Here is a 20105-nt window from a genome sequence, read left to right as displayed (position 1 = left end):
AGCGACAGAGACAAGTATAAGAAAGAAACAAAGAAGTCAACGCGGTCGTCTCCCCGCAATCCGATAAGAGACCCAGCCCTAAGCCCTAACTACCTTCCTCATCAGGGTCCTTCATCCCATCTCCAAAGCTCCTTGATCGACGCTGCTTCTCTTGTCGAGCCCCAAGGGCCTCTTATTCACCCCTTTCCACCTCAGGGTCTCTCACGATCCACCCTCTGTGATGCCATGACCGACTCTCGTCCTCCCGGTCTGCACCCATTGTCCCATCTTAAAGCTGGGCCGACCACGTCCAGCTCCAGGTCCACCGCTGTTCCTGCGTCTGCCACGCCGCAACCCCCTTCACGCCCTGCATCCCGCCTGCATATACAACGAGACCCCAGCCGGGAAGATGTGGTCGATTCCGCCAGCGACAAGACCACAATAGCCCTGATCCGGCGCGTCCTCTGTCCCCAGACAGGCACCTATGGCGCATCCTCTGCGCAGCCTCCGGAGGAGCTGCTGCCTCCTCTCACAAGCTCCAATGACGTTGATCGTCAACTCTACGCTTTCATTGCTATTATAATCAGAGACTTTGTCTATTCGTGGTACTCCAAAATCACACCGGACCAGGCTCTTGTGAATGAGGTCCTGCAGGTGGTCGCGCATTGCACTCGAGCTCTTGAACAGCGACTACGTCGAATCGATGTTGCTCAGTTAGTCCTCGATGAACTTCCTGCGCTGGTGGAAGCGCATGTCCTGAGTAAGATTTGCTTGTTCATCCTCGGTGGCGATGGAAAACCAACCGCTAATTATATCAACCCTCAGCTTACCGACTAGCCAAGCGGCAATCCCATCTTTCGGGACTGTCAACTTCACACCACGTACTTTATCATGAGTTGAACCCTCACCCGGGCTTTTCACCTGTCCCCGATTCCTCGGATCCACAGACCATCATCTCGCAGCGCGAGAATGAGGCCATCTACCGTCGTCTGCTGGCCAACGGCACTCTGGCGGTTCTTTTGCCGACTGAGGATCTTGAGAATAGCAGCTTGCGGGTTCTCGTGGGCGACGTCCTTGCTGATCGCATTCTGGGAGAGGAAGTCAGCGGCAGAATGTCGGAAGGCTGGTTCTTTTGGCAAACCATTACCAAGCTCGCCGTGGCGATGAGACGAAAGGCCTCCAAGGAGACTGCAGCAGATCTCACTACTCCCACCAGTCGCCTAGAGCAGTTCGGTTTGCTTTCGACCGGGGACGAGTCGTCCAACGGCCAAAAAAAAGGCTCAGCCCGCCGCCACCGCTTGGATATGGGCCATCCTCCAAGGAATCTACGTTGGATATGTTGTCTTGCGGTTTATCGTGACTGGCCTCTTCCGCGTCGCATCGAGCCCACCCCTAGGTCATTCGCATACCAGTGTTTCATTTAGCGCTGGTCCGGACATACGGAAGGAGAAGGCGTCATCAGATGGCGCCACAGGTAAGCGCCCGGTGTTGGACTATCGGGTGTATTCCATGGTCTCGCAGGTGCTGGGCGTCCCCCAAAGGATGCCCTGGATGGGTGGACTGCTCTCTCTCTCGCAACACCTGATACTGGCGGGACCGGGAACACTGGGTGCCACTGACGGGGTCCTTGATAGGTGAGTCTGACGTTCTTCTTGTCCCTCAGAGCTTTGTCCCCTTTCACCCCGTGCCCTCGAGGTCTCGGACCTGCCCTCACCCTCTCGACTGTGGAGCAACGGCTGAATCTCCGAACTCGATCGACGACTGTGTCATGGTTGCACAAAGGAGGCGTCTTGCTCGCATGCTGCGGCGATCACTTGATCCGCATCCGCATACCGTGTTTATGTATTACGGGTATCCATACCGTCATAACGCAACACACCCTGGTCCATTTCGATGCGAGGATCCTCGATTACCCACCGCGATTCGCTTTGTCTCCCTCAGGATGATGACTGCGCCGGGGCCCGGCCCTTTCCGTGCCGCTTCATTGCCCACTTTTTCCAGCTGATCTTACGCCCCGACGGATTTGCGATCCGGGTACCAAGGATCTAAACGTCTGATTTGCATGCACTATCCCGCCCGGCGCAAAACAAAGATTCCTTCCAGACGAGGGCTGGCTAGTGGGCGACGATCAAACCCATCTCGGCAGAATGCGCATGGACCCGAAATCGCATGATGGTCGATCGCCCTCGCATGGACGAGAGAACCGACCATGCTTTTTTGAGAATTTGCATGCTGACCAGCCCTTGGCGAATCGTCCAATCACCGAAATTCCTCGCGTAGAGATTTTTCGGTCGTGGATGGACGACCGAGGTTCATGCATCAAGGCCCTTGTCCAGGCACGTTACTTGGATGCTACCTCCCGAAGAGGGGGTGTCGCCTCACTTTGTGCTAGTCTCCTGAAGGTTGTTTTTCTTGAAGGATGGACATCCCGGTGCACAATGACGGGCTGGCCCAAGCTCCTCACTCTTTTCACGCCTAACCTCGATCTTACTCCGTCCTTCAACCCCACTTTGGCGAGGGCCCGCACTCCCTCGATTAGACAAGCTTGAGTTTTCTCTAGCGTTGAGTAGACTCGAAAAGGAAGTAGCCATCAACCGTTCCGCTTCTCCACAGTCGAAGAAGGGGTTTTTTCTTCATTCGTCATTCCTTATGATCTGCGAACCAACAGCTTTCTTCCAATGTCACGCCTTGAGATCTGGCTAACTCCTACAGATTCCTCCGGGAAACCATCGAGAAGTACGTGCTGACCCCCACTTTGTTGCCCAACATTCTCCGTGCGACCAGGAGCGCTCTCTTTCCGGCCAATGCCCGTCCCCCGTCGCAGATAACACCGGTGAATCTACGGGCCCCGTCTCCCGCTCCGCAGCTGTTTGTGCAACCCGCGGCATCCACTCAAAAATCCCTCGCGAACCCTTCTGTCGTTGCGGCGGCAATCAGGAAACCTCCTGCTACTAGCAGCGCCACTGGTAAAAGTAATGTCAGCAATAGTCAGAGCCATAGTGGCACCGACCGTGTTGCCGGTGTATCCTCTCCCTCGACAAAAGCGGACGTGACAGCCACGCACCCAACGCCATCAAACACCATACTCGATACTGACAGGACAAGAGCTCGACCATCTGATCCTGAGATCGCAGCGATCAAGCGGCAATGTGCGACCAGCTTGCTTTCGGTGATCCCACGCCGCGTCGCACGAACCTTCTTTGGCGTTTCGTCCCCGGCGGCTCCAAGGCCGGTGACTGGCGATGGTGATGGTACCTGCAGCTCAACCAGCAGGAGTTCGTCCTCCGTCACCGCTAACTCCCGGGTTCCACCCTCCATCGAGGTCGAGACCGGTGATCATCGACCGCGATCAGCGTCTGCTCAGGCGAATGGGGCTGGCGTGGCCTCTTCACCGACGTCGCCTACGAATGATCGTGCCTCCACTGAAAGGCTGCATATGGACCAGCCTGGTGTAATTGTTGATCCGGAGGAGTTGCATCTTCTTGAGTCCATAGAGCAAGACCTGCTTGATCTCTTTGAGGATGACTATTGCAATAAGCACCTCGTATATTCCATCGTTGAGACTGTCCTGGCTAGACTGCTCCCTGAGTTATCGGAGCGCAGCATTGCAGATTTGATGGAGGACCGTGGCGTGGCTCCCATGTCAGCCGGCTGAATGCAAAGCACAGGTCTTAATGAAGGAGACGTCTTTCTGGACATAACTATTGAGTTTTACGTAGTACATAATGAAAGGAAGAAGATGAAGATAAAATGCTCAGTTCGTGTATACGCAAGATGTCAGCAAAATTACCAATGTTCTTCCCGCGCGAGCGGCCGAGTTTAGATAAAATAAAGGGGGTAACAAGAGCACAGAGACAGAGGATAGGAGATATAAAGTGAGGGAGAGTTAGAATGCAGTACACTGCCCAGCAGAGGCCAGGCGATGGTCAAAAAGAAATGGGATATGAAAGAATGGTGGAGGTACTGGTTGCTCAGCAACAGCACCATCGAACCGAAGCACCGAAGCATGGAAAAGGACCAAGTCAAAACTCCACGTAAATCAGTTCTCCGAAAGATCAGGTTCCAGTGATCAAAAACTCCGACGGTCAGTTCCCCCTATTCTCCCGTATCCCCATCTCCGTATGTGTCCCATAAAGAAAAAGAGCTGAACTCAGAGACAGACCGGACCTGTCGGTCTAATTATATGCAGCGCGTCCACGAAGCCTGCGCGCGGAGATGCCTGCGCGATACATATGCACCCTAGCCCAGATTGAACAATGGAGACACGGAGAAGAGGTGTGAGTGATAATGAGAAAAGGGCAAAAAAGACCAGGAAGCGAAGTCGTCCAGCGCCAATCCGGTTCCAAAAAGCCCACTCATTGAAAGAGTCAATATCGAGGTTGCCCTCAGACAGTGTATAAAATTCCAGATTTTGGCTGTCCGATCCTGGTGCCGCCGACTCTCTCCTGAGCCAGCGGGAGGAAAAGAGAAGAAAAGAATATAAAACAGAATTCGAGGTGAGGGATATCAAATAAGCCACCCGAACATAGGAAAATGGAGGAAGAGGTGGGGGCAATACAACATAACTGTAGCAAAGGGGGAAATCACAGTAAACTGCATGCAAGCTGGGGGTGAGTTGCTGTCGGTGTAGAGGGAGAGGGCATGTCAAGGAAAGGCATAGAGGGAAATAATGCAAAAGATATATAGATGTGGAGGGATTTAGCCCAGATTGTGAATGCTCCTCTTCTTGCTCATGCGAGGGACGTCATGCTCGTCGATCCTCGGCAGACCACAAAGTACGGTATTCTGCTGGTTCTTCGCGAGCTCAAGGCGCTCCATCAGCTTGCCGATGGTGAAATACTCCTGAGCCTGGAGTCCAGCAGGCTGCTGCTGGAAGTAATTCATCACCAGCTCCAGAGCACGGCGCGCCTCGTCCTGCGTGGGCGAGCCTGGCGAGAGGATCGGAGAAACGGTGTTGGACTTGGAGAAGGATGGCGGAGGCGGTTGCATGGCCTTGGTCTTGATTTCGGGGTTGCTGCGGTTGCGCTTGATCACGTTGGGCTGGTTGCTGCCGGTGTCATGATGGTCGTCCATTTCCAAAGGAGACTCGACAGTAGCAACCGAGATGGATCGGTGGAGGCTTGCCTTTGTGTACTGCGGGTCAATTGACTCGTCGTGGGCTAGTAAGCTGGGGTCGATGGGGACAAGGGGGAGTGTTTGGCTGCGAGGTCGATTCCCTGGCACGGATGTAGGGAGCCGGGACTGGCTTGTCGGGGTGAAGGGGCTGTCTGAGACGAGAGTCGAGGCTGGGCTAGTCATTCCCGTGGAAGAGCTGGTATCTAGCGAGGCGGTACTCTTGGAATTATGATGCTGGTACCCACCCGAAAGATCAGGCACGCTATCAGTCCGTTCCTTCTTGCCTTCCTGGCTGAGTGTCGGGGACAAAGGCGAAGACGCAGGCAAGCCATCCGGAGATGAAGGAGAAAGCCCTCTAGGGCTGTTGCCAGTAGATTCGCCAGCCGAGTCTGTGGTGATGCGCGTCGGACTGTTCGATCCGCTGCGTACGTCGATGGATCCCTTGCGCGCTTTGGCGCCAGCGAGGTTGTTCTTGTTCTTGAACTTCTCCAGCCAGGCCGAGGTGAGCACCTTGTCTTTGCCCTCAGGACATCCACATGTGCTGGCAAAGAACAGCGCCTTCTCTTTGATCATCTCATCGCTCAGAGGGAATCCTTGCCGCTGGTAGTTCCTCGCCCAGTTGGTCAAGGCTTTCTCGATATCGGGGACTCGACCCTTGGCCCGCTTGATAGGCGAACGGTTACCGTCATCGCGATTGAGATATTTCTCTTTCTGGCGCAACACTTTGGAAACCGTGCTATTTTCACACCGTTTGTCAGAATAAAAGTCCTCTGAGCATAGGTTAGGGCTATTTTCACTGAGGGCCAAAATACCTTCTTTCCACACCAAACAATGCTGGATTTCAATTAGCAATAGTCCATCCAGTAGCATTGAAAACATACCTCCAATGTCGGTCTGTTTGGCCGTCTTGTTCTCTTCATGGTAAAGACACATTAGCCGCCGGTCCTCATCGGTCAGAGTTCTGCGCGGCGTCGACCCTCCCGTCGATGTTCTCCGGATGGGAGGCATCGGCGCCGAAGGCGAGACCGACGTTGGGACAGGAGCAGGCGGCATTCCCGACTCGTGAAATGGCGATTGGTTGGCGAGCATGCTGGGCCAGGAATGGGAGGGCATGGCTAACGGCATGGAGGCGTAAGGCGGGGGTATTGACATGCCATAAGAGGCAGTGTCAACAGCCATCAGTGATGACGGGCCATAGTCGAACCCGCTGTACTCTGGCATTGGGGGAGAATTCTGAGGAGAAGTAAACGCGCCGAGGTCGACCCATGGTGAATGGCCGAATTCACTGTCTGGCGCATGGTGCGTCTCCGTCTCCATGGTGGGAGAGTCCTCCATAGAAGACGGGTCCTGCGGGTAGACACAGAGCGAAATAAAACAGCAAAACAAAACTCCGGGGAAACGGTGAGACAAGTCTAACGGTAAGACAAGCAGAGATGATAATGCATGATCCTCCGCGCAACCCACGAGCCGGCTAGAAGTACAGGCAGCGAGAGTCTGGTACCGTGTAGAAAAAAGAGAGAGAGAAAGCGCGAGCTATCAGCCAGCTACTGGAAGAGGGAGTGAGGTATGTATACAATATGCACGAAGAGTGATAAGAAGGGTAGCGTGGGCATGCGGGTAAGGCAATGGGCGGAGTTAAAAAGAAATCAGAGTCCCGAGACCGCTAGGGCGATCAGGGAGTATCGCGTGGATTTACAGAACGACTGAAATCTCGATTGCAACTGACTGGCACGAGAATATCCATGATAACCCTTCACCCGCCAGAGGGAATCGGGCTGCTGGGCCTAATGATTGGCTGCACGGCTCAAAAAGCCACCCCAGCCAGAAGAAGGAAAAATAGAGAATAAATATTACTATTATTTTAAAAAAAATCCCTGGCCCATGGAAGGCGTCTGGTTGGCCCAAGGGTCGATATATTGCGGCAGGGGTTGGTTGCATTTGCTCAGGCCCAATTAGTATCACGATCAGGAAGGTCTGGGTATTACCAGGACGCTGTACCGTATGGAAACTGTCTTCTTTCTGGGAGGCTACCGCGGGAACTCCAGGATGATCATGATGATTCTCGTGTCTAGTGTAGACCAAGCGGCCTTCGCCTTGCTCCATAGGGTTGCTCCGGAATGAAGCCCAGCAGTAGAGCAAGGCCAGTTAGGTAGCGATACTGCCATGCTGCATTGCGATAGGTACCCAACTCGTGCGCCAGGAAGACACTCTGCGGGGGCAACAGGAAGAAAGCTACAGCCCTCTCGGCGAGGCCGCTGTCACTTCTGAGTCTTCACTCGTCGACGGCAAATGTCTGATCCTTTCTACGGCAACCGGCCGTTTTCGGGGGCTGGAAAGCCAGGAATCATGGAGAGGCTTTCGAATCAACCAGGGTAGATCATCTGTGGCGGGGGCTGATCAAACACGACCATGTGAGGTGAAGCTCCCGGAAGAGGGATCCATGATTTGCTGAAGGCCAACTTAGCGGATCAATAAACCGCTGAACCCAAAGCGCGCATGACATCCGGGCGAAGGAAGCCTGGAGGGCGATCAAGTGGATCGAGGCTGGGGGCGCAAACTGGGCGACACGATGGTCTCTATCCTGGCAGAAACCCGAGAGACATGGGCCGGCCATATGACGCCTTCTGCCTCCTGAGGGAACCGAGAGACTTGCACTGCCCGCTCCTCGATAACCCAGAAAACGAGACGCTTTCCGGGCGCAAGTGAATAACTATTGAAGGGGCTGGAATCATCAGCAGCAGTCCCACGATCTGCGGAGTTTCAACGCAGAAGACTTCCGCGCACGATCACACGGCCAGTAAGCAAATGAGGAGCAGCATGGACCAGCTCTGCGACGGGCCAATCTCCCGTGTCGATTCGCCTGCGATCGATACATCTCGATACAAGGGCCGAACAAGCTCGCCGGGGTTGGCCCTATCACAGGGCAGAAGAGCCTGCTGGCCAGACTGGTTGGCGGAGGTCGACAAGTCTGAGCTGCCAATGATCTCCCGGCGAGGCGCTGGCGCTAGTTATTATTCCCCACCGGCCCTGAGACCCGCTGCGCTATCCGGCCCGGAAACCTTCGGTATATTATTGTATTCCCCCAGGATACCTCTTGCTTTGCGGGCGGAGGGTGAGGTGAGCACGGTTATGTGGAAAGTGTAACCACGTTGTCCAATAAATGCTCCATTATGGCTCTCCAACTCCTTCCTAATCGTTCTACATTTACTCTCAGATACTTCATAGCATCGCCCACTATGAGCCCGGGACTCGTTCTTTTGCATTGGAACATGGTCAGGGTAGTATCCACGGCCTCGAATGATCAATCCACCCCGCTTGGTCTCAAAAACACAACGAGGGCAAGCAGTCTCTTCGAGAATTATGAGGGTTTTCTTATGGGGTTCCTTCTCGAAGTGAAGAGTGGAATATCTCGTCGACCATGGAACAAAGAGACCCTCGTCTGACAAATTGCATAAAAATATTTGACGCCCAGGGACAATCCGAATTTCTGATTCGGTGTCGCCGGTGGCCATCCTGCTTGTTGCCGTTGCCTATTCTGTTGCAGTATGCACAGAACTCGACAGCCGGCTAGTGATGCGAGTTGTGGAAGACCTCGCCAATCACGAATCCCTCCCTGTCTCGACGGTCGGCGATGCAATCGCCTCAGATCAGCAGGATGGGCTGACGCCATCGATGGGCGATTTCGGATGACCCTTTTAGGGCAAGGAGTGTAAGCTAGCCCATCGGCCCTAGTACGTCCGGATCCAGAAAGGTCCTGGGTAAAGACACAAGAGGTTAGACCAGCCTGGATCAAAATCTCCTATATGTGCACTGTAAGGACGGGTGTCATCCATCTTTGCCTCTTTTTGTGCTTCAGGAAATAAGGGTAGACTTCGGTAACAGAAGGTTCGGGGGACACAAAGTAGTGCCTGTGCAAGGGTCAGTTTGGTTACACCGGCCAGGGGTGGTTGGGCTCGGTCAGGTACCGATCGACAGCCTTGCTCATGGGCAATAATGACTGCGCTTGCAAACAAGCCTGGAGACCGGAGCTGAAGATGTATGGTGTCGATCTAGTCTCGGCTGCAGAAACGGATCCTTCCTTTCCCGGATAGAGAATGGACCGTGCCCCGGTGGAGGCGTGGAGGTGAGCAAAAAAGCGGACGAACCAGCCCTATTGGGGATCCGTTGGGGGTTTTTGTAAACAACCCGTCCTGTCAGGGTGCCTGTGACGATGGTGCCTTAATCCCGGCTGGCATGCCATGCAATGCAATGCGATGCGACGGGGATTTCTGATGGATCTCCCACGAGAAGACGTGGAAGCCGGCATCGGTGCCAAAACAGTCACCTGATAGAAGTGCGTGCGGTGTCTGGAATCATGATCAAGTAGTACATAGTACGTAGAGTCATAGGATGGGAATCTTGCCGATCCTGTATCTGAGAACGGACCAGATCGTGCACCCAGTGAACCTAGCGACGGGAGATGCTCCACTTGCTGGAGACTACGGACTCCCCGAGAGTCTCCGCACGAAGCTAGAGTGAAGCTAGGGTTGATGCTAGGGTTGATGCCCAGTCTGTCTCCGAGGAGGGGGGATCAGATAAACATCTCCAATCCGACCAATATTCACCGCTTGTTTTTCGCCCAGTGGATACGCTCGTGGTCGAGAACGAAAACGAACAGATGGCAAATCCTGCTGGAACCTGATCCTGGAGGCGCAAAGAGAGCTTCGGTCGAGACCCGGTACTTCTGTCCGCTAGCAGTCGATCCAAATTTGGTACCGAGCAAAATGGCGGACGACTAGGGCAAGCACCCTCGCATTCGTCAAGAGCAGGAAATTATCCGAGATGTCAGACTGAACGTGCCCCCTGTCGACATGTCACTTATTTTTGAGTATTGCATGCTTCTCCATTTCTGGCGGAGTGCCTATCGGAGAACGAGGTGGTTGTTTGTGTCAGCCACTTGGTAATGAGCGACACTCACGGCCAGCGTTGCTATGCCGTATCGAGAAGCTGTCAGTAGCTGTAGGTCAGTGCGGGCCGAAAGGGCCGCGGCCCTTTTCGACACCCGCTCTGCACACCATAATTGCCTTCAGCCCATCGAGGCTATCCATTCCGGGAGCCCCCAAGGTCTGAGCGAAGTCTCCGGTAGATCGGCAGTGGCCAAAACGTGGGAGGGGGACTTCCAGACCCTGTGTAGACTCAGCAGCAATCCTTTTCTGGAAACAGTTGTGGATCAGAATGAGACATCTGAGGATCAATACCGGGCAGGGTGGAATAATGCAGGACGGCGTGAGATTTTTCCCAAACGCGCCAATCGGGTGGGATGCCCTGTTCGCCATGGACTACTGCATTTTGCGCCAAAGCAGGGACCTGCGGTGGTGAGAGGGGATGGAATAAGGAATAATAATCGGGCTCGCCTGATGGGCTATAGTACACCGAATTATGCTATATACAGGGGCGCCATTTGCGAGCATCCAGAAATTCACGGCTCGCTACGCCCATCTTCGGAGCGCCGAGAGGCATGGTGGCGTATTATTGCCTGTCCGTCTGAACTACGGTACCAAAAGCATTTTTGTTTCCTTTGATCGTCTCTCTTTGAGGAACAAGTCAATTCAAACGCCCCGCCGGCCGGGACGGGAAGAAGGAAGACCTCGATCTAGAACTTTTATTTGTTTGTATTGCTGAATATTCAGGCTAAGGGAATAACACCAATAATGAGGATCATCATAACAATAGGAACTGGTCGCTTTCAAGGCCACTTGAACAAAGACAGAAAGAACATGCACAGGCCAAAGCCAAACCGGCCTAACCAACCAGGGAAATGGTCGCTGGAACCACCGGGTATGCGATCTCCTGGACACTTCTCGAATTTGGCGAGTCTCCGAGATGGTCTATACCCAAGTCACGCTGCTGAACACCCCCTGAGGCCGTTGCGGCAACAGGGACGAAAATCACAATCAAAGTAAGCTGGGAAGACGCGGCGCAGAGAGCCGGCTCTCGCTCACAGCCCAGTGATCAATCTTCCCCAAACCAATAACTCTGAGACTCGCGTTCCATGGGTGAGGAGCTCGGCTGGTCGTGCGAGGTTGACGCTTGACCGTCCAACCGCGCTCGAGGGAGGTGGCGAATTACGGACAAGCTGTGGTCCAGGAGGCCGCCGCACCTGTCAGCATGGTTGCAATAGGCAGGAGAGACTTCTGGCACAGTCTATCACCTGCCACCGCCGGTATCACCGCCCTCGCACACGGACTGTGATGGCCCAAAAAGTTGGTCGGAATGCTTTATCGCTTGACAATTGAAACTATCGCCAACAGTTAGCTTTCGGGTTCCAAAAACATCAAGGTCACGCACCGATATCCTCGTCGGCAAGCTCGTGCGCGAGACCAACTCGCTGCGGTTGGTGTTTCACGGAACGGCCGTACACGATGGCTTGTTTGAACTGATCTTTGATCGTGCGGTGAATAGCATTACACTGTTCATAGTTAGCGTAATATCTCCGATGGGCTATAGGCAAGGGATCCGTACGAAATCCTCGACAGTACACGCGTTGGATCGGAGCACAACGGGTGCGCTGTAGTCAGGTGCCCTGCCCTTGGGCTTTGTATAGATTCGGCGCAATTGGAGCTTCTCCCACATCATCTCCATCAGCTCGTCAACGTTCCACCCGTGCTCCGAACTGATAGGGCAAGCGTTGGGGATCCGGTAAATAAGATCCAACTCTTCAATAGAAATGGAATCGATCTTGTTCAGAGCATAGACAACGGGAATATAGCTGCGGCTCTTGGCTTCCAGAATGTCAATCAGGTCGTCAATTGTGGCATCACACCGAATGGAGATATCGGCAGACGAAATTTTGTACTCGTTCAACACGGCTTTGATCTCCTGTGTTTGTGCGTTAGCAATGCCTTGACGTTCCCTCCACAGGTACTTGCCTCGGGTGTGATATTCGTCAATGGCACGGTGCTTGTGATCGCAATTCCACCCTTGTCCTTCTTCTTGAATACGATGTTGGGTGGTGATTTGTTGATTCGAATGCCGAATCCCTCCAATTCATTCTCAATGACTCGTTTGTCGACCAAGGGCTTGTTCACATCGAGAACGATGAAGATCAGATTGCAAGTCTTGGCTACTGCAATGACCTGTCGACCACGACCTTTGCCGTCTTTGGCACCTTGGATAATACCGGGCAGATCAAGAATCTGAATCTTAGCACCATTGTACATGACCTGACCGGGGACAGTCGTGAGGGTCGTGAACTCGTAGGCCGCAGCTATAAAGGCACGTTAGAAATCGAATACCTCACGTGGAATTCTTGAAAACCCACCTTCCGAGTGCTGGCCTGTCAGCCTGCTCATCAAAGTACTCTTGCCGACGGATGGAAAACCGATAAAGCCACTAGATAGTCATGAGTCCGGTTTCTATCGATATAAATTCCAGCAAAAACCTACACACTCGCAACACCAGTCCGCGCGACATCGAAACCAGCTGAAAGACTCCCATGTTAGCCATTGACTCTTTGCTCGTGCCAGGTATGAAGACGAGACTCACCACCACCGCCGCCGCCACCGCTGGTCGGAGTCAAAAGCTCTCGCTTCAGCTTAGCAAGTTTTGCCTTCAGTTGGCCTGCCCCAATTGTCAGTCCCTCTTCGGTACTCGAACTGCCAGTATTCCTCTGCGAGCATACCCAAGTGGAAGGAGGTATTTTTGTTCTTCTGAGTCCGAGCCATCTCGGACTCGATCTCTTTGATCTGAAGGCGCGGAAAAAAAACATTGTCAGTGGCGGAAGAGGGTCCAAAGGGCCATGGCACGAACCTTTTCAATGGTGGTCGACATTTTGGCGGTTTAGCCACGCAGCGCTTGAAACAGGAGATGTAATGCAAAGACGCAGACCAGACTGGAATGCGTCTCTCTCAGCTGTGCAGTGAGGGTGAAGTGTGTCTGTCTTGGTGGAGTGTGAAGAAAGACAATCTTTGAAGTCCCTTAGTCAGGGCGGGGTGAAGGCCTCAGGCAGGTATTATGTCATACTTCGGCCTGGGTAGACAGGCATCAATCGCCTTATCGCCTTATCGGCCGGCGGCAACACTTTCTTTCGCCTTTCAATCGATTGAGACGAGCTGCCTTGTTCCACTGCAGAGTCTGATCCCGGTGAAGACTTGGCCGTCACAGCAGAGCAGAAAATCCAGTGCAGACAACCTGTCATTGCCTGCCTCATTCGACCTCGCCGCCGTTTGTTCCTTTCCTTCAGACGGGCCTGGCCATTCTGAAGCGATCGTGAAATTGAACACCTGCGAACAACACCCACCTTCTTCAGCGCACAAGCCATGCCATTCATCGACAGCAATCCCAGCTCGCCGTCTGGCGCTACCAATGACGGCGATTCTTTCGAGAAGCTGGTGCGAGATCTCAGCGCCGCACTGGGTCCAAGTTCAGGGCTCGACTCGGACGATGTCGACCCGGTGGACATCCAAAAGTTGATGGATGGATATGTCTCCAACGAAGAGGATTGGGGCTCATATGCGTTGGGTGATTTCAGTCGAACCTACACGCGGAACTTGATTGACGAGGGAAATGGCAAGAGCAATCTGGTGAGTTCTAATGGCAGTTGTGCGGAGATAGGTATGGATGGGCTAATTCAAATGCATTACTTTAGTTGATACTCGTTTGGAGTCCTGGGAAAGGCAGCGCAATCCATGACCACGCCAATGCGCACTGTGTGATGAAGGCAAGCATTCTCTCAAGTCCAACCAAAGTTTCCTTAACTAACCCATATCTCCGCTTAGGTTCTCAAGGGCAAGCTCCAAGAAACCCTCTACTCGTGGCCAGACAAGGAGAAGATTGAGCACGGACAGACCTCGCCGCCACAGATCACGAAAGAGACCATGTATGGCGAGAACCAAGTTACCTACATGTCCGATAAGGTAAATTAACATCCCCTCGAACATTGACAACCAAGTTAACAGATCAAACCCCAGCTTGGTCTCCACCGGATCTCCAATCCTGACCCTGATCATTTTGCCGTCTCTTTGCACCGTACGTCTACTCTCCCTTTGATAATACGTTGATCACGAAGAACGCGGGAGCTGATAACCAAGTAGTGTATACGCCTCCAAACGCCGCGATTCACGGCTTCTGCCTCTACGACGAAAAGACCGGCAAAGCAAAGCACATCAAGCAGAGCAACTTCTACTCTTTCCGCGGTCTACGCTACAAGGACGTAGAGCAAGCATAGGTCTCTGTGATAGCTTGGCTCCTTGCGTTTCTTTCTCGGGATTGGCAACTGTATTCTATTCTCTTCGTTCCTCTCCTTCCTCTCTATGCTTATTCCCTGCAAATCCTTTCTTGTGTGATACCACTAACGTCCCTTGGCGTTTACCCTGACTTTTTTTGGCTCTGTGCATTCTTGTGGCTGGGCATTTCTCCGTTTCTCTCGCTTCTACTTTTTTCCCCGACTATTCATACCGGCTCGGTGTTCTTTGTAAATAGAGACTGAAGTTCGGTTCTAGCATTAACATTAGCCTTAGATAAAACCATTGATACTCCGTTTGCATTCGAAGGCACATCCGTCTGCTTCTCTTCTATGCCTTTACTATGTTGTAGCATTGATACCATTCTCCCAATATCACTACATGCAGATTTTCTCAACACAGCCAGGCATCACCCTATCCTATGCAACTTCGGAATGAATACATCGAATACTGTCACAATACGATCTCCCTACCAACTTCCATCCACAATTATCCCAACAACTACCTCCCCCGATCATCGGTCTCACTGCTCCTCTCACCCCCCGAACCATCACCTGCCTGATCCGCACGAGCTTCCCATGCAACAAGCCGACTAAGCACGTGCTCCGGATCACCCAAAACGTCGGACTGCCGGCGGCGCAGCTCCTCGAGCCGGACGAGGGGATTCTGTAGATCGCCACAATAAGTACGTTGCTGTGAGCAGGTGAGAAAACGCATCAGCTGTGACACCCACCCAGTCCTCCTGGCTAGGGACGCCCTCTGCAATCGGCAGGGCCGTGGCGCGGTCCTCGTCATCATCATCATCTGCTCCGCTGAAAAAGGAGGGGTGGATTGGCGCGGGTGTTACGGGTAGACTGGGGCGTTCGACTTCGGTGGGGAAGTCGGTGAGCTTGATGCTGGGTCTGCTGGATGCTGGGACGGGGATGTGATCCGTTGCTGAACCTGTGAGGGGAGGACTAGATCCAGAGCCTGATATCACTTGTGGTCGGCCGCGGCGCGCTTGTTGCATTGAGTGCATGTACCGCTGGATATCCGGGTCCTCGTCCCACGCGTTGGAGCGAGTGTATGAGTCCCAGCTTTCGGACGCTTGCGTCGCGGATTGAGGGGAGAGTGACGGCTCCATGGCAGATTCCGCTGTGCCAGTGGCTAGCTCAGAGACTGGGTTTGGAGATGAAACTTCAGGACGTGGAAACTCCTCTGCAAAAACGCGGGTCGGTTTCGGTGCGCGGCCCTCCCAGGGGAACAGCTGTGCGAGCTTTTTTGGTTCTGGTCTAGTCACTGGCACTTGGTAGTACATATTCCTTGGGGCTTCTGGGTACGATGGAGGAGGCTGGAAGAGCTCAGTATCCTTCGACATGGTGTATGTCTTCTGTTGTAAGCTGATCCCTTCAGGCTTAGAATTCAATGGCGGAGGCTCCCTGTCATGTGTAAGCATGGCCATTGTGGGCAAATATCACGCAGGTTTCATACCGTGATGCATCCCATTCTGCCTTGGGGGCTTCGAATATCGGGGATGCTGGTGTCGGAGAAGGAGGTCGCTGATACGGCTCATCCACTGGCGGTACAGGCCTCGTTGGTTGTGGTTGCTGAATGCCATCTTCATGGGGTATATGATGCGTATGTGCTGGCTGGTTTTGTACTTCAAGACTTGGTTGGGTTTCATGCGAAATGATAGGCGCTGATGCATGTGGCAGTGGAGGAATGTAGGTCGAAACATGCTCTTCTCCCCGTACATATTGGGGGACGACACTCAAAACTGGAACTGGAAGTGACACTACCGTGCCTGTGCTGTAATCTGTATGATGTCCGATAGGGTGCGTCTGTTGGGTATCTGGCGGCACGCCCTGGGTTGAGACAAGCAATGGTGTTTCTTCGTGATGAGAGCTGGCGGGGACATCTGGAGAATGAACCTGGTGTTTCTCTGGCCACTCATCCTGAAATATAGCAAGTCCGCTTGTAGCTCGGCGGGTGCTCTGGACTGGACCGGTCCCTGTCCCCATCTCCGCAGCAGGCACATAATGGCCGCCTGATGAATAGGACGGGGGATTGTGAGGCTGATGCGCGGTTACCTAAACACACATGATCAGCCGACATCAATACTCTGAGGAGCAAACCAAACTGACAAAAGGCGGACGGTAATGCTTATCGTAGATACCCCACCAATGAGCCAGGAGCTGATTATATGGCGACTCGAGCGGAACCACCTGTCTTGGCAAGGTCCACGGCTTCTGCGCGCCAATGAAGTGGATCAGACTGATAGTGCTCTGGAAATGCTTGTAGGCCGGGATATACTGGTAGTTAGCGCTCGGGGTACAGTTATATGTAAAGCTCAATCGGTGCCAGTCCCGGAAGTGCATATTCAGCAGTCCTTGGTCAGCGCCATCGAAGCTGATGCCTCGGTCAGCGAGCGCCTTCAGGGCATAGTAGTCCTGCAAGTTGGGTCGGAGGACCATGAGTCCACTATTGAAGCAATCCGGCCACCCAACGTCCGGTGCAGCGGCAAAGTCTGCTTCCAGAGACAGAAGCTCGTCGGGAGCTCGCATGGCCACGACATCGCAGTCGATATATACAATGCGACGATATTGAGTCAGTCGCCAGAGCTCAATCTTGGTGAATGTCGTGACCAGGTCGGGACGTTCCATGAGCCAGAGATTGGCGGGCGTGCTGTTCGCTATTGAGTGTACTGGGACAAGCTCATCGTAGACGGTCTTGAGACACAAGGTTAGCTTTTGGGCGAGAACCCTCTCCAACAAAACACACCCTTAATTCATTGACCGTCGCTGTCTGTAGTGTATCCGGAGTGAAAAGCGCAACTAGCTTCGCTTTGGTCCCATTGTCACGCAAGGAATGGGCCAGGACCATAGCACCTGGCCAAGTCAGCAATCAAATTTCGAACACCATCGAGAAGAAATTTCTTACCCGGTAGGTAATGATCGCTCAAGAGAAGCTACCGTCGTCATTGCTGTATCAGCCAACAGGTCTAAGTGGAGCAGGCCGAAGGGGCCTAACTGACCGTGCAGTAGACAGCATCACCGTCGGAATCCATCGCGCCCACAGCTCCTCAGCTCGAGGGAAGCACCAATCGAATCCGCTGGGCGGGACAAAACTCGCGAGAAATGAATGGAAACAAAGGGAAAAGGAAAGGAAAAAGTCTCAAGAAAAGCGATATAGGAGGGGCGTGGATATATTTAACCCGGTTATTGTTACTCTTTCGCAGTGACCACCGCCGTTCGGACCGGGCCTGCCCGCCAACAGCTCGCTGTGGTGGTACCTGGGCCCGACGCAGGTTCGAACAGACGAAAACAATCGGCTTTCAGAGGTGCTGCATCGTGGTCGGGTGGCTTGTGCGAGGGGTACTTGGTCAATGTGGCGATCAGGGGAGAGAGGGTGAGGAACGGAGAAGGTGGATTGGAGAGGGGAAGCTCCGAGAAGAGCTTGAGTGGGTCAAGACCGAACGGGGAAACCCAGTGGATCGAATGAGTGGACAACAAACACCAAAGACACAACACGAAGAGGAAGAAAGAGAAGAACGGACGTGAGAGAGAAAAAGCCAACGGTGTCGATCTCGACCTTCCCCTCACCGGGTCAATTACGGAGTTCTACCACATTCTGCCTTAGGTCGGGATTTACCACAAACTACACTTTTATTAGGGAATAATGTATGACCGAAATAATAGTTAATGCTTTACCTGAAACACAATCCAACACGGGGCAAGCCCCGCGATACGTAGTCGTACAAGATCCGACCCAGGAACACGTAAAGATAAAGTCAAAAAGAAAACTCATTCGTTATCATGCTCTAGCCATTTCCACCCTCATCGACGAACAGTCACCTTGGCATTCGGGTACGCCGCCTGGACAGCAACACCAACATCCTGCTTCTCGCCCAAAGCAGCCCACTCAATGGTCTTCTCGAGAGCCGCACGGCTCTCCGTCTCAACGGGGGTCCAATGACCCGACTCCGGGAGCATCACGACCTGGCTACCATGCACCAGGTAGTCGGCGATGCCATCTAGACAGATGTGCGGGTCGAGCGCAATGTCTTTCTGGCCCCAGATGATCGTGGAGCTGGCCTTGAGCACACCGGGGGCCTCCTCGTCAAAGAGGCCGGCTCCGCTGCTGGTCCGGCGCAGCTCGTGCCCTCCCCCAAGACTGTGCAAGCTAGCGATGGTCTCGAGGGATTTCTGCCAGCGCCCGGTGGCCGCGCCGTCACGGTAATAGCACACTTTGTGGTTCAGCGACGCGTATGCCCGCTCGTCGTGGAGCGTTGAGGGGTATGTATCCCCCGATGCAGTCTGCGTCCGGCTCTCAGCGGCGGATGGACCCATGCCGCTGGCCATGGACTCGGCTGCGTCAACCGGGGTGAGTTCGGCCTTGCCAATGGATGCTTTGTGGATGCCCTTCATCAGGGAGTAGTTGCCGCCGAGCATGAAGTACTCGACAACGGGAAAAGGCAATTGGAAAGCGAAAATGTATCCGGACAGAACCAGCTGGCGGAACAGGGGGGCCAGGGAGCGAAATGCTTGGACTAGCGGGGTGCGGGATTGGAGAGGAGAGCGCAAGGCGGTCTTGAACATCTTGAGGGACGAGGAGAGCATGCGGCGGATATTAGATTCAACCAAATGCACCTGCGAGAGGTTAGCCATCACCGTCAAAGAATTGGGTCAACTGTAGATCTCACCAATGGCCCATTGGTCAGGATGAATCGATGCGCCAGAGACGGCGCCTCAGCAGCAAGCCGCATACACACCACACATCCCCAGTCATGCCCAACGACAATAGTCTTCTTCTTGTTGCTCTCCTCACCTTGATCCACCCCATATTGAACCCGCAGCGCCACAATGAGCTCCGTCACTTTTTCATAGACATTCGTCGACGAGTACGTGTCCAGACTATCTGTGCCTCCATAGCCCGGCAGGTCAATGGCAACGAGAGTCGCCGTCTTCTGCAAAGAGGGGGAGCTCATGAGTTGGCGCCATACCGCCCAGCTATCGGGGAAGCCATGCACAAGGATTACTAAAGGTTTGGAGGATTTCAAGGCGGCGGGCGTGGCAGGGGCGTCGTTGCTGACGAAATGGAATTGGAAACCGCTGCGGAGGGTTATAATGTGGTGAGACAGGCCGGACCAGTCTTTGGAGAGGTTCCAGAGTCGGTCACGAGCTGGAATGAGGGAGTGGCGTGGATCAGTGATGGGTTGCTTCATGGTTGGGTGTCTGGGGCATATGGAATGTCGGGGGAAGGCATCGTCGTGACGGAAACTATAGAGCTGTAGCAGCACTCACCCAGCTGAAGTTCCAACTTCTCTTTCTCAGATGCCCGCTGGAAGAAGGTCCCCCGTTTGACTGCAATGCAGCCGTAGAGCACTACCGTGAAGAAGCCATAGGCAAGGACAGCGGCCGAGGTGAGGGAGCGGGCCACAAAACTCGCCATGATGGAATCCTACGCGGTGACACGAAGGCAGATGGAGAGAAAAGGGGGTGTGAAGGGGCAGACGAGGGGTGTTTAAAAGCAAACGAGAGCTGCTGGTTCGCGCGTCATGGGGTTAGTCAGCCCTTTTGGCGATGCAGTGCATGGACTGGACTGGAACTATAGGAATCGAGATAGGCAACACAAGTATAATCATAATAATGGCCCCCAACGCCAAGTGGTTCCCTCTTCACATGCACATCGAGTTATGGAGATGAAAATGAAATGAAAAGACAAAGGGTATTAAAACACGGTGGGTCGGTGCAGGCACCAGCACAAAGAAGAAATAAACAAAGCTGCAGAGGTCCTCGACAAGCAACGAGT

At 53.6% G+C, this 20105-nt stretch overlaps 6 protein-coding genes across 6 annotated transcripts; 2 read left to right on the top strand and 4 right to left on the bottom strand.

The window, feature by feature from the left end:
* Nucleotides 1–225: 225 nt before the first annotated feature.
* N7474_004354 (PXA domain-containing protein) lies at nucleotides 226–3634 on the top strand (the record flags this gene model as incomplete). Its single annotated transcript, XM_057195769.1, has 4 exons — nucleotides 226–739; nucleotides 805–1212; nucleotides 1301–1613; nucleotides 2692–3634. 4 exons carry the CDS (start codon nucleotides 226–228, stop codon nucleotides 3632–3634), a joined length of 2178 nt encoding a protein of 725 aa, XP_057053165.1.
* Nucleotides 3635–4677: 1043 nt separating this feature from the next.
* On the bottom strand, nucleotides 4678–6429 carry N7474_004353 (uncharacterized protein; the record flags this gene model as incomplete). Its single annotated transcript, XM_057195768.1, has 3 exons — nucleotides 4678–5830; nucleotides 5907–5928; nucleotides 5976–6429. The coding sequence occupies 3 exons, from the start codon at nucleotides 6427–6429 to the stop codon at nucleotides 4678–4680; spliced, it is 1629 nt and encodes a 542-aa protein (XP_057053164.1).
* A 4922-nt stretch (nucleotides 6430–11351) lies between these two features.
* On the bottom strand, nucleotides 11352–12903 carry N7474_004352 (GTP-binding protein RBG1; the record flags this gene model as incomplete). Its single annotated transcript, XM_057195767.1, has 9 exons — nucleotides 11352–11371; nucleotides 11422–11542; nucleotides 11596–11942; nucleotides 11999–12340; nucleotides 12395–12465; nucleotides 12519–12555; nucleotides 12619–12693; nucleotides 12755–12818; nucleotides 12883–12903. The coding sequence occupies 9 exons, from the start codon at nucleotides 12901–12903 to the stop codon at nucleotides 11352–11354; spliced, it is 1098 nt and encodes a 365-aa protein (XP_057053163.1).
* A 488-nt stretch (nucleotides 12904–13391) lies between these two features.
* N7474_004351 (putative cysteine dioxygenase Cdo1) lies at nucleotides 13392–14299 on the top strand (the record flags this gene model as incomplete). Its single annotated transcript, XM_057195766.1, has 4 exons — nucleotides 13392–13655; nucleotides 13851–13988; nucleotides 14031–14100; nucleotides 14166–14299. The coding sequence occupies 4 exons, from the start codon at nucleotides 13392–13394 to the stop codon at nucleotides 14297–14299; spliced, it is 606 nt and encodes a 201-aa protein (XP_057053162.1).
* Nucleotides 14300–14816: 517 nt separating this feature from the next.
* On the bottom strand, nucleotides 14817–17361 carry N7474_004350 (uncharacterized protein; the record flags this gene model as incomplete). Its single annotated transcript, XM_057195765.1, has 7 exons — nucleotides 14817–14981; nucleotides 15049–15733; nucleotides 15786–16384; nucleotides 16439–17023; nucleotides 17076–17182; nucleotides 17235–17262; nucleotides 17329–17361. The coding sequence occupies 7 exons, from the start codon at nucleotides 17359–17361 to the stop codon at nucleotides 14817–14819; spliced, it is 2202 nt and encodes a 733-aa protein (XP_057053161.1).
* A 769-nt stretch (nucleotides 17362–18130) lies between these two features.
* Nucleotides 18131–19745, bottom strand: N7474_004349 (alpha/beta fold hydrolase; the record flags this gene model as incomplete). Its single annotated transcript, XM_057195764.1, has 3 exons — nucleotides 18131–18943; nucleotides 18997–19475; nucleotides 19598–19745. The coding sequence occupies 3 exons, from the start codon at nucleotides 19743–19745 to the stop codon at nucleotides 18131–18133; spliced, it is 1440 nt and encodes a 479-aa protein (XP_057053160.1).
* Nucleotides 19746–20105: the final 360 nt, after the last annotated feature.

This window comes from Penicillium riverlandense (genome assembly GCF_028828495.1).
Source record: "Penicillium riverlandense strain IBT 135883 chromosome Unknown utg000003l_segment0_segment0, whole genome shotgun sequence".
NCBI lineage: Eukaryota > Fungi > Ascomycota > Eurotiomycetes > Eurotiales > Aspergillaceae > Penicillium > Penicillium riverlandense.
This window is presented reverse-complemented; position numbering and strand designations above follow the sequence as displayed.